Source organism: Coffea arabica, chromosome 3e, assembly GCF_036785885.1.
Source record: "Coffea arabica cultivar ET-39 chromosome 3e, Coffea Arabica ET-39 HiFi, whole genome shotgun sequence".
NCBI classification, from domain to species: domain Eukaryota; kingdom Viridiplantae; phylum Streptophyta; class Magnoliopsida; order Gentianales; family Rubiaceae; genus Coffea; species Coffea arabica.
This window is the reverse complement of record NC_092315.1, coordinates 47,540,603-47,553,162: the sequence shown is the minus strand read 5'-3', so window position 1 is coordinate 47,553,162 and position 12,560 is coordinate 47,540,603. Positions and strand designations below refer to the sequence as shown.

At 35.9% G+C, this 12,560-nt stretch overlaps 1 protein-coding gene across 3 annotated transcripts; it reads left to right on the top strand.

Annotated features, from left to right (window-relative positions):
* Nucleotides 1-530: 530 nt before the first annotated feature.
* Nucleotides 531-10,131, top strand: LOC113736989 (uncharacterized). 3 transcript variants are annotated; one of them, XM_027264226.2, is made up of 16 exons: nt 531-670; nt 1,924-2,578; nt 2,695-3,007; nt 3,819-3,965; nt 4,050-4,138; nt 4,254-4,346; nt 4,707-4,833; nt 5,708-5,772; nt 5,852-6,011; nt 6,131-6,325; nt 6,417-6,464; nt 7,208-7,351; nt 7,547-7,629; nt 8,229-8,344; nt 9,047-9,177; nt 9,713-10,131. In XM_027264226.2, exons 2-15 carry the CDS (start codon nt 1,980-1,982, stop codon nt 9,127-9,129), a joined length of 2,262 nt encoding a protein of 753 aa, XP_027120027.2. In that variant the 5' UTR covers nt 531-670; nt 1,924-1,979; the 3' UTR covers nt 9,130-9,177; nt 9,713-10,131. The 3 variants fall into 3 exon arrangements, with proteins under 3 accessions (XP_027120027.2, XP_027120028.2, XP_027120026.2); XM_027264227.2 differs by having other exon boundaries at nt 536-675; nt 9,047-9,156; nt 9,713-9,831; XM_027264225.2 differs by having other exon boundaries at nt 536-675; nt 9,713-9,831.
* Nucleotides 10,132-12,560: the final 2,429 nt, after the last annotated feature.

Sequence of the window (12,560 nt, the reverse complement as noted above, 5' to 3'; positions counted from 1 at the left end):
TATTTCTTTTAATTTGGTAAAGAAAGAGTACGCATTAGAGAAATTAAAGCCTTCTCTTTTTTAACCTTCATAACTAGATATCAAGAGCTCAAAGAATTAGGAAGTAAAAAAAAAAAAAACTCCTTGCATGTATGCAACATATGATTGGTAAACTTCATTAGTAAACTTCCTAACTTTCTAATAAAAAAAAATAAATGAGAAGAAGATTCCAATTTGTGTAGCCCAGACTGGAGTTTCATTGCTAATTGTGCTCAATTGTCCACTCCCACTTAAAGGCCCAAATCCAAGAGAAATAAAAAAGTCTCCAATCTTAAAGGAGACAAATATTTCAGTTTCATTATCAATAAAAAAGAAAAAAGCAGACAAATATTTAGATTAAATCGAACGGTGTCAAATTGTCAATAGAACAGCTGTGTACCGAAACACCAATACAATTACCACACCTAATAATTTCCCATCTACGGACCCCACTCGGTCACTTTTTTCCAAAAAACTCGGCTTTCTTTGTTTTTTTTTCCTTCCCCACCTTCCTTTTCTCCTTTTCTCCTTTTCGTCCTCGTACAGGCACCAAATAAATACCAGATCAAAACCTGCATTTCTACCAAAAATTCTTCGCATTCTAACGAGAAAATTTTCTGCTGAAAGCTCGGTACAATTCCTTAAGCGCAAGGTACTGTAAGTTAAATTCCTCCCTGTGGTTGACATTTTCTTCAGTATTGGAGTCAACTTTCCGTTTTTTTTTTGTTTTATCCGATTAATGTTTGTTATGTGAAAAATTATATCATGATCGGAGTTGTTTCTGTAGTATTTGCGGTTTTTTTTTGTTTTTCTGAATTTTGTTGTTTTCTGATTTAGTTTAATTTCCAGAATTGCTTTACATTTTTGCGGACATTTTTTTTTTTGTAATTTTTGGATTTTTTTTTTGTGATTATTTCGCGTTTTCTAAGGCGATAAGCTGAAAAGTTGGTTCTATTTGGGAAGCGCAAGGTACTGTAAGTGAAGAAAATGCCTTTTCGTATTACGTCGATATTTTATTTTTTTTTCTTAAATTTTGATTGATTGTTTTTTGAAGGTAAAATTTTGTTGCTCGGAGTGATTTTGATTCAGTTGCGATAATTATTTCGCATTTCTTGGGCGACAAGTTCGTTTTAATTGTCAGAAATTTCGCTTTTCCTCTGTGACTTTTTGTCTTTCTCTTATTCTTTTTTTTGGTTACTTGATAAAAGTTTTTTTTTTTTTTTTTTAAATTCTGTGGGGAAAATGAAGCATGTTTGATATGTGAAAAGTTTTAGTACAAATATGTGATTATTTGTAGTTTCTAATTTGGTGCTGTTATGCTGGGGTGAATTAGTTAAGTTTTACTAGTAGGTTTGATTTTGAGGAAAAATTTCATGAGTTTTGTTTCTCAAAATGCTCAAGGCGTGTATGATTTTTGAGAATTACTGTGTGATTTATTTGTTGTTTGTGTGCACGGCCATGTAATTTTATGAATTTTAAAATGATCTTTCGCTTAATTTTGTTGTTTATGTTAGGTGAATAAAGTTTTGGAAAATTTGTCAATTTTGGGTAAGAACAGGTCCCATTCTATATTTCTATCTATTTATCCTGTCTGGAATGAAGCTGGAAATTTAGATATGGAATCTAATGCTAGTTTTTGTTGAACATACAAATGCACTGTATATGCTATATTTCGTTTTTTTTTTTGGTAAGGCCCATCACAGGGAGTGTATACATTGCATGTATCTGTTTGTCTGCATGATATGTAAGTCATATTTGATTTTGATGAACAATGTAAGTACAATCAAGAAGGAAATGCATTCATTTTCATTAGTGTGTGCTTATTAGTTACTCTTTTGCGCTGATTTTCTTGCTTATGCCATGAATATGAATGGTACTGATACTGATTTTCATTGGTTCGATCAGGTGCTTCTGGGAGATGTGATCCAAATTAATCGTTTTGTAGAGTCAGAGACTTGAAAATGGCTTCTAGAGCAATATTGAGGCGGCAGAAGATTTTCTCTGACTATTTGAATGTTTCGGCTCGATCTATTCTAAGTTTTCAACACTTGGGTCACAGCCAATCTACTCCTACTTTGGAGTCTTGTAGTTTTAGCTCTCTAGCAAGTAGTTGTTCTCAGTTTTCAGATTGTTCAAGGGATCATAATGAAGTTAAAGTCAGTAATGAGGAATTATTAAAATTCACAGCATCAGGGAAGCTTTGGCGTAGAAGTAATGGAATCTTGCTGTCTGGTTATGGAAATAGAAATTTGGAGCTTATTTCGCCTACGGGAGTGAGGTTGATGTCACATTCAATACGTTATGCTTCTACAGCTACTGCAAAGCAACCTAATTTGGGTAGTGATGATGAAGAGGATGAGGAAAGGGTTTCAAAAAAGAGAAAAGAAGCTTCACCAGAGGAATGCGATGAAGCTGTAGTTGGTTTGAGTACGGCAAAGGCTAAAGCGAAATCAAAGCGGTTGCATGAATCTCAGAAAGTTGCTAAGTCTGTTCTACAAAGAGTTTGGGCCACATTTTTGGGAATTGGCCCGGCTATGAGAGCTGTGGCTTCAATGAGCAGGTTGAGGAGTTACCTATCTGCTTGTCTGTTTATTTGGATGAAAATAATACTGATCAAACAATGTTTCTCTTTTCATTTGTATGTTTATCTTATTCCCCGATTTATCTTTTCTTCAGGGAGGACTGGGCTCAGAAACTTGTTCACTGGAAAAATGAGTTCAAATCAACACTGCAGCATTACTGGTTGGGCACTAAGCTCCTTTGGGCCGATGTGAGGATCAGTTCAAGATTGTTGTTGAAACTTGCAGGTGGGAAGAATCTCTCTAGGAGGGAGAGGCAGCAACTTACACGGACCACTGCTGATATTTTTAGACTTGTTCCTTTTGCTGTTTTTATTATTGTGCCATTCATGGAATTCTTGCTACCTGTATTCCTGAAGCTATTCCCAAATATGTTACCATCAACATTTCAAGACAAGATGAAAGAAGAGGTAAGAGTTTTTTCTGGTGAATGCTAAAAGTTTAATGTCCTTTACCTGTAGGAGGCCCTTTTTCCTTTTCCCTATTTTCTTCTCCTCGTGAAAGTTCCATGATGGTCATGATCTTGGGGAGATGGTGAAGATACTCCACCAAACAGGAGTCTAGCGAATTCAATATAAGCTTTAGAACTGATGAGAATTCTTGACATGTTTTCTTGGTAAAATCACCCCTTGCTGGTGAATATCTGTTTTAGAAAATTTGCTTGTATTATTTTCATTGGAATTAGCCACTTGTAAGAAGCTTTCTGGCCTAAAAAACATTCTAAGAAAGTGTAAGAAGCCTTCTGGGGTGGATAAAAATCATTCCTGATAGATACCACTTCATTTTTGGTTTTTTGGGGGTGATAGTGGAAAAGTTGACAGATAAGCCACCCTTACTGCCACTCTACAGAACCGTACGTGAGATTTTCACCTCATACGGCTCCTCGTTCAATTCTTTCGAATTCATTGGATCCCTTTCCGCGTTCGAGAATCCCCTCCCTTCTTCCACTCCGTCCCGAAGAGTAGAGTAACTAGGACCAATTTAGTCCTTCCATTTTTTATTATTCTCAAAGGAGATCCAAAAGTGTCTATAGAAGTAGGATAGGCATGTACACTCTGGCCTCTGTTTTTGTTTGAACTACAAGTGCAAGCGCACTTATTTTCCTGATATCCATGCATTTTGCTCTTTCTACAAGAACATATGTATGATGAATCTGTATGTGGTTAAAAGAATTGTATGAGGTTAACATTGTTACTGTGTTAATTACATGTTGTTTTGTAGGAAAATTTGGTAAGAAGGCTCAATGCGAGAATAGAATATGCAAAATTTCTTCAGGATACTGCCAAAGAAATGGCGAAGGAAGTTCAGAACTCACGTAGTGGAGAAACAAGAAAGACAGCAGCAGATCTTGATGAATTTCTAAACAGGGTCAGAAACGGTTAATGCTGTTTGTATAGTTACATAATTCCTCAAAACTGCTTTGTTTTATATCCACATGAAATGAAAATGCAGGTCAGAACAGGAACTGGTGTCTCTAATGAGGAAATCTTGGGTTTTGCTAAGTTGTTCAATGATGAACTCACGTTAGACAATATAAGCAGGTTGAAGCGGCTTTGGTTGCTTTTTGGTTTTCTTTACCATCTTTGTCATGTTTATTTTGTTAAGTCAATGAGATTGATTTGTATGCCTAAATCTTCTAACTTTTTGCTGCATCAGGCCTCGGCTAGTGAATATGTGCAAGTATATGGGAATCAGTCCTTTTGGGACAGATGCTTATCTGCGTTTTATGCTTCGGAAGAGACTGAAAAGGTGAAGTGGATGATCTAACTCTGTTTACTATTCTATCTTATCAAATGTTTCTACATATCTTTAGAAATTTAGTAAGAGAATGGCTTTGGAATGATGTGGCGGAGTTGCTTTTTTTTTTTTTTGGTGTTTGAATTGGGAAAATTGGTTTTCTTATGTTGACTTTTTAATTTGTTGAACTGTTCAGATTTTGTTGTTGCTTTGATCTTAAATATTTCCTGATAAAAGTTTTGTTGTCCACACAAATCCTCTGCATAACTTCATACCTTTATCCACATGAAACTGTTAATTTACTTTCCTCTGTATGATTAATTGAGTTCACAGTATTATCATTTCTGAAGATTTAATACATATTATTAATAGCATAAAGAATGATGATAAATTGATTCAAGCGGAAGGTGTGGAGTCTCTATCAGAGGCTGAACTCCGTGAGGACTGTAGAGAGCGTGGCATGCTAGGACTGCTTTCAGTGGAGGAAATGCGCCAACAGGTATTCTCTACTTTAACCTGTCTGAGGCTGTTTCCACTTCTTTTTTTTTCCTCCCTCTGAAAATTGATCTCAATCAACATTGGTGGATTGACCTTTCATGAGGTCAACAAAGTTAGTACTTCATATTTGGATTGATCATTTAGACCACATTCTTTCGGCACCATATTTGGATGTAGATCTCCCAGTATTTTGATTCGTGGCTTATTTAAACTGGTGATTCACGTAGGAGTTATGTACTAATTTTAATGCCCAAGGAGATGAGTAGCTTTGGTAATCTTTCATGCTACAGAATTTACATGAATGTTGTGCATAGTGGAGTTCAAGAAAGTATAAATTTTATCCTAACCCAAGAAACATACGACACATTGTTCTTGTATGTAAACGGAAAAGTCATACAGGAGGGGTCTGCACTCTTACTTTAAAGCACAAGTCATTTCTGTATAATGAGTCTTCTTAATCTGGCACTTCTTGTTGAATACCACCAAATGAAGTTGGTCCTTATTTTTTTCCAAGGTTGTTCAGCATAAGCCCTTTAAATATCAGACTGCATCCTGAAATTTTACAATTGCAAAATTTTGTTGTTTTAACTTTCTTCGCATTCATGTGGCTCTAACTTGTCATATAAAGCGGAAAATGCTCCCATCCTTTTCCTTTCCCCACTAGTGGATTGAAAAGAGAATGGGAAAAACTCAAACTTTACACATGCATACATGCAAGCATGCATTCACCATATCTTCTTATATGCACAAAAATGTTCGACTTTCCGAAGAGGACCCCTTGATTGAGGCTAGTTTGTGTCACTTCTTTGTTCTAGATTTTCTACTGAATTGTCATACTGGGAATTAAAAAAAATTACTTTGGCATATCCTTGCAGCTTCGTGACTGGTTAGATTTGTCACTCAATCACTCTGTGCCATCTTCACTTTTGATCCTTTCAAGGTACACAAACAACATTGTTGTTCAGTTTCAACTCCTGTATTGGCTATTGCTGATCTAATTGTCTATATGTTGTAAATAGAGCTTTTACTGTTTCTGGGAAGGTGAAGCCTGAGGAAGCAGTACGGGCTACATTGTCTTCACTCCCTGATGAAGTTGTGGATACTGTGGGCACAGAAGACTCCGTTTCTGACAGGAGAAGAAAATTAGAGTTCCTGGAGATGGAAGAGGAGCTCATCAAGGTAAATTTTCTAAAACTTATTTCTTTTTCTCAGTCCTATGTTTCTTGAAATCGGCTGGAAAGCTTTTTAGCCTCATAAATTCAGCTTTGATTTGATGACTGTATTGCAATTAACTGCAGGAGGAGGAAGAAAAAGAGGAAGAAGAGCTAGCCAGAAAGAAGGAAAGTGTTGGTAGTCGAGAGGATGTGGCTTTGAAAGAGATGACTATTCCAACAGCTAGGGAAGCACAAGAACGAGCTAGAGCAAGAGCATTAGACAAGCGAGACCAGCTTTGCGAAATTAGTCGTGCATTGGCTGTTTTAGCTGCTGCTTCTGTAAGAATGGCTCATAAATTTGTTCTGTTTGACATCCGATATTTTCATGAAAAATTGGTTCTAGTTAATTCCTTTGTGTTGTATTCTTCAGTCTGTGAGCAGAGAGCGTGAAGCATTTCTGAGGCTTGTCAATAAAGAGGTATGGTTAAAGCAGTTTACCTCCTAAATTTTGGTAAAGGGGAAAAAAGAACAGAGAGAATTTTTGTTTTCTGAATGAGCAATCAATTTCTTTTACCATTCCTTTAACTGCTTTGTTATGACTTCCTATGGAGACATGGGTTTCTGAAAAGTTGACATTTTTGTTCATGCTTTTGGGACAGTCTGATTCTTTGACCTTCAAATATCTCAGTGGGAAACTAGTTTTTACGCTTTTGCTGATTGTTACTGATTCTATGGATGTTAAATTTGCTAAGATAGCAATGAAAAAGTGAATAGGTTTAGCTCATTAAAGCAAATGAACTTGTAAATTCTGTATCTTGTTTTGGGTCTTTTGTGTTTGTTCTTTTATTTGTGTCATATCCAAATCCTTATTAGTCAATAGTTCTAGCCTTTGTTGGACTCTGTATTTGGATAACTGAGCCTTACTGCCTGAATTTTGAACATGCTATGTTCATTGCTGTTGAAGTATTTTGTATATTTTGTTTAACCTTTACATAATGGATAAGAGCTTAGAAGATAGGTACGTTTTGTTGTTACAATTTTATACCTTGTTATGGTTCTAGGTTGTCTAAGACTTGTTGGCATGATACCACTGTAGTTAATTGAATGCTTGTTTGGGGAAATATTCTGGGCTGAGTTTCTGGTGACAAGAATATAAACTGATCTCATAAAGCATAAAAAAAGATTTAACTTTCTCAGAGTAGAGTTTCTTCATCTTGCCAGATCGAACTTTACAACAGCATGGTAGATAAAGAAGGCACAGAGGCTGAAGCAGAAGCAATGAAGGCATATAGAGCTGCTCGTGTTGAAACTGAAGATGCTAATGAAGCTGATACAGACGAGGTTTCATCTGCACTAATTGACAAGGTAAAACTTTTATGTTCCTTAAAACAACTAAACCAGGCCTCCCCTGAGGGGAGTAGAAAAGCAAAACGAAAATAGAAGTCAAAAGAAAGAAAAGGAAAAACAGAAAAGAGAAAAAATGTTAGAAAACAAGAACAAGAGCATATAGAAACTTACCATCGATAATCATCTGAAAATGTACTTTGTTGCAACAAACAGGTTGATGCCATGCTACAGAACCTTGAGAAAGAAATTGATGATGTGGATGCACAGATTGGTGATCATTGGCGAGTGCTTGACAGGTGACTAAAGTCCCTTGTGGATTATACTTACTTTGCTTATTGTGTAGCTGGTTGTGCCTTGTTTCAAAATTCCCATTCTTACATACAGACTAATATAAAGATGCAGTTAACTGGCTGGTGGTTATGTTTTCTGAGTTCATTAGAAAACTTAATAATGGTGATTCAATTTGCTGACTCACAAGATCAATACTTTGACAAATATTAGGAACATAATGCCTTTGGCAAACATTTATATTGTTAAAAGTTGAGCTTTAAGAAAACTGGTATGAATAAAATTTGTAAATCAATTAAAGATGTGGAGATAGTGAGGTAGTTTTTTTCAAATATTTTTGATCCGTTGTTGGATGTGTCCTTTGTTTTTTCTCTGGATTTTTGGTCTTTCCTTGTGAATTCTCGTCTTCTCTCATGGAAGATTCTTTTAGAGAGATTAGGCACCTATTGAGTAACAAGCATGTAACTTGAGGTTGTTTTAGTTGTTTATAAGATAAACTTAGCCATTTAACTACAATGAGCGACATCTACTCAATCCAATTGGGGCTCTGTTTTAATTAACAATACTCCATTTATACAAGTCTATGATTACTGCTGCACTTTTGCAGAGATCATGATGGGAAAGTTACTCCGGAGGAGGTGGCAGCTGCAGCGATGTACTTGAAAGATACTTTAGGCAAAGAAGGGGTTCAAGAACTCATTAGCAACCTTTCAAAAGATAGAGGTAAGTGCAGATATCTCCCACTCGCCTGTGATATTCCATATTATGAGTTTGCTTTGTTGGTTTATGTTTTGGGTTGTATGTTGAGAGAGCTTGTGAACCCAATTAACCAACCAAGGCTTTTGGGGATAGATTTGAGTGCTAGAGAAGCTCATGAGCGCAGAGATCATTCCTTCTATACTGGACCTTCCCCCCCTCTTCCTCCTCCCTCCCTCCCCCGCCCCGCCCCAAAAAAAAAAACAAAAACGGCTTCCACAGCAAGGGGCACGGTAAAACAAATTGTGCCTAGCTAGTACAACTTCTAGACATTTATGCGGCTTTTAGCTAGTGCAGTGTTTATGCTAGTTAAAATGAAGTGGGTAATGTGCTGAAGGTCCCTGCTGAACATTCGAATGTATATTATCGAAACGGCTTATCATAAAGTAGGTCTTTCTGTTTTGAACACCATTTCCCTTTAGACAAAATATATCTTATTAGGTTCCTGCTATTGTCCTGTGAACAATCTTGTGATGCAAAACTGGAATCTTTTTATGCCAAGACAGATTGTTGAACAAGTGACCTTTACTGATTTCAATTTGGTAGTTTTTGGATCTTCAAATTCGGTAGATTCTATGTGCTTTCAGACACAACTTTCTCAGTTCTTACTGAAGGAATTCTGCTTGGTCCTTTTTGATATGTGGTTTTCATGATTTTTGTGGATAACAGATGGAAAGATTCTTGTCGAAGATATAGTGAAGTTGGGCGGTCGAGCTGAGGAGGATAATACAGCTGAATCTGAAGGACTGTAGGGGATAACTCCGCCAGTTTCTACTAATGTGAATATGCTAATACTTCAGGTTTTGTGACCCTGTTAACACAGTAATGGAAAGCTTAACTTCTGCTGCTGAGCCTCTCTTCTTGAATCTTTTGCAATGACTATCGCCCGCTGGTGACTCGTATCTCTACATGGGAGTTAATACTTCCCAAGCCACAGTCGGGAACACTTCCCAAGCACTAATCTAACTGATGTACGCTTCATGCTAGCCTCATAAGCTAGTACTGACGGATTATAGCAAGAAATATACTAAGTTAGACATGTTCTAATGATTTAGTACTCGGTACTTTCATGATGCTTGTTTCCAGTCACAAAACTGCATCAAAAAACTCAATTGAAAAAAAAGCCATCACAGGGAGTGTATACATTGCATGTATCTGTTTGTCTGCATGATATGCAAGTCATATTTGATTTTGATGAACAATGTAAGTACAATCAAGAAGGAAATGCATTCATTTTCATTAGTGTGTGCTTGCTAGTTACTCTTTTGCGCTGATTTTCTTGCTTATGCCATGAATATGAATGGTACTGATACTGATTATCATTGGTTTGATCAGGTGCTTCTGGGAGATGTGATCCAATTAATCGTTTTGTGGCGTCAGAGACTTGAAAATGGCTTCTAGAGCAATATTGAGGCGGCAGAAGATTTTCTCTGACTATTTGAATGTTTGGGCTCGATCTATTCTAAGTTTTCAACACTTGGGTCACAGCCAATCTGCTCCTAATTTGGAGTCTCGTAGTTTTAGCTCTCTAGCAACTAGTTGTTCTCAGTTTTCAGATTGCTCAGGGGATCATAATGAAGTTAAAGAAATCTGCTGTCTGGCTATGGAAATAGAAATTTGGAGCTTATTTCTCCTATTCAATACGTTATGCTTCTACAGTTGTGTACTTTCATGAAATTGAGTTTTTCAATGCAGTTGTGTGACATATTTTACGTAGTCTATTGTACAATAAAATTACTTTGTTGTACGCATAATTTCAGTCTTCAGCCATAGTCAATGGCAGTAGTACTTTTTGGTCCCATTTCACTTCTTTAGAAGCAAGTTTGGACAGGACAGATGATGGGTTTTCAAGAAACCTGAACTTCTCTTGCATAATTTGCGTGCTAATGTCAGTTAATTCGTTACAGCAAAGAAAAGATGTACGAAAGAAATCTTAAAGCCTGATCAATGATATCTGAACATGTATGGAGATTTGTTCTTGACTTGTAGTTTCTACCACCCTCTAATTGCTCATTTTGTTTTTCTTTTTGGTACATTGCAGGAGCTAGCCCTGGATCTATGGTACATTGTACGCATGAATTTTATTCTTATACAAATACAATGATGTACGTAAGTGCAAATCTAACTTCTGAAGGAAATACAACAACGGTGCTAATTGAACCAAAAGCCATCCTTACAATTATTTTGTAAGGGCTAATATAAGAACCGGAATAATTTTCCAAATATCCAATTTCTTTTCCATGAGAGAATAGAAGAAAATCTTCTAACCATTTCTTTAGTCGAAAGCCGATGACGGGGAAACTTTTGCTAGGAGATATGTCAAAGGCGATCGATTTATTGGGCTTCCTTGCTCAAAGATCATTCTTTGGTTTAATTACATTTATCTCCCTCGAGATTTAGCCAAACTACCAAATTATCCTTGAGATTTGGCGAAATTATGAAACCAACCTTCAAGCTTATAAATCTATAACAACTACCCATTTATTGTTAATCAATAGATGTTTGACTGTTTCTTTTGGTGATGTCAGCAAAAAGTATGCAATGCAAGTCCTAATTAGGACAGTCAATGGGATCGAGTCAGCCCAAGCCCAAGTTAAAAAAAGTCCGATGAATATAACCTTTCATTGATTTGGGTTAAATTTGGTTCTAAATATTAGATCCGAATTAAATGTGAATTGAGATTGGACCTTATTAGACTCAAAACGGATATAGGCCTGACTCTTTAATTTGCACACACACACACACACAGATATATATATATATATATATAAATAATATTAATGCTTTATACTCATGATTATGTATCAAAATATATATTAATATATATAACAAATATTCAATAGACAAAATTATGTCAAAAAGATTCAGAAGGACAAATCTTAGTACCAGCAAATTGACAACTTTTGAAGATGTGTTGATTGTTGATCATACTTTATTACTATTTTTCACGTGCTTTGAACTAATTTGGATACATTATTGTTGAAAAATTCTTGGTCTGTATAATTTTTAATGAACTGTTACTAGTTTGTATACAGTTTTAATATAGTGATCTTATGATGTTAAATTAGTTTTAGAACTTAATAGTCATAGTAATTATATTAAGGAAATTAAGGAGCAATAAGTGAGTTTAGACTAAACCCGAATTAGACTCGCAGTCCGAATATTTGGTGAACTAAGCATGAGTTTCAAATTTATCAACTCAAAACTCATAACTTGAAATCCAAAAGTGAAACTAACTATATGAATTGACTCTAAATTTGAAAAAAGTTCGGTTCAAATGGCAGGATTGACAACTCTAATTCCAATATATCCTCAAAAGCCATCTTCTTTTCTTTTCTTGTTTTATTTTTGTCTTCTTCTTCCTCTAATTATCTAAGAAAAAAACTAAGCCATCAGGGCGGCGCCCATGATAGAATCCGGGCGGTAGGTTAGGCAGCGATCGTCATCCACCGCCATTGCTAGTGACTGAAATCAACGATAGTACTCCTCTAAATTCGTTTTCTTTGGTACGATGCAATTCTAGCCTTAGAAAAGCTATCACCAGGAGATCCATTTTTAGACCCAGTTTCCATCAAGTCTTAGAAATAACTTCAGTGATCAAATTTGGCATAACGTTAGTTTGGTAGGTATCAATATTTATCTTACAATGTTAGTAGTTAATGGAACCCGTAAGGGGAATCATAATCATATGAAATAAATCTGCATGTAATGAAAATGTAATACCAATAAAATTAATAATCGGACCAAAAATGGGCAAAAAAGTGAGCACCAAGCCAAAAAAAAAAAGAAGAAGACCCAATCAATCTCGGGTTAATAAGTGAGATCGGTTGAACCACTTGATTATTTTATTTCTCCATTACGCCGTCCTTCCCACACCCTGTATTTTACGTTCATACTCCTTTTGATTGGGACGCCGGCCTTGTATGGCGTCTTCTCCTTCATCCAGCACGGTGTGGCAACTCATAGTAGTTGTTTTTGTAGAATACTTTGCTATTTGTTCTGGTTGTCTAAAGGATGTGAAACTTTTCTGGATTAAATTTTCTGATGTCGTCTTCATATTTTCGTGAGATGTATGAGCAGTGCATTAATTAATCTTTGTCTGTTTTTTTTTGTTAACTGATAGACGATCTGTAAAGAAATAATTATAACTAAGCATAAGGGATTGTCATCGACCCTAACCTTA

Coding starts and splice junctions, on each gene's coding strand:
- LOC113736989 (XM_027264226.2), top strand. CDS start 1,980: ATGGCTTCTAGAGCAATATTGAGGCGGCAGAAGATTTTCTCTGACTAT. Junction 3,008..3,818: donor AAGACAAGATGAAAGAAGAG/GTAAGAGTTTTT, acceptor GTTGTTTTGTAG/GAAAATTTGGTAAGAAGGCT. Junction 5,773..5,851: donor TCACTTTTGATCCTTTCAAG/GTACACAAACAA, acceptor TGTTGTAAATAG/AGCTTTTACTGTTTCTGGGA.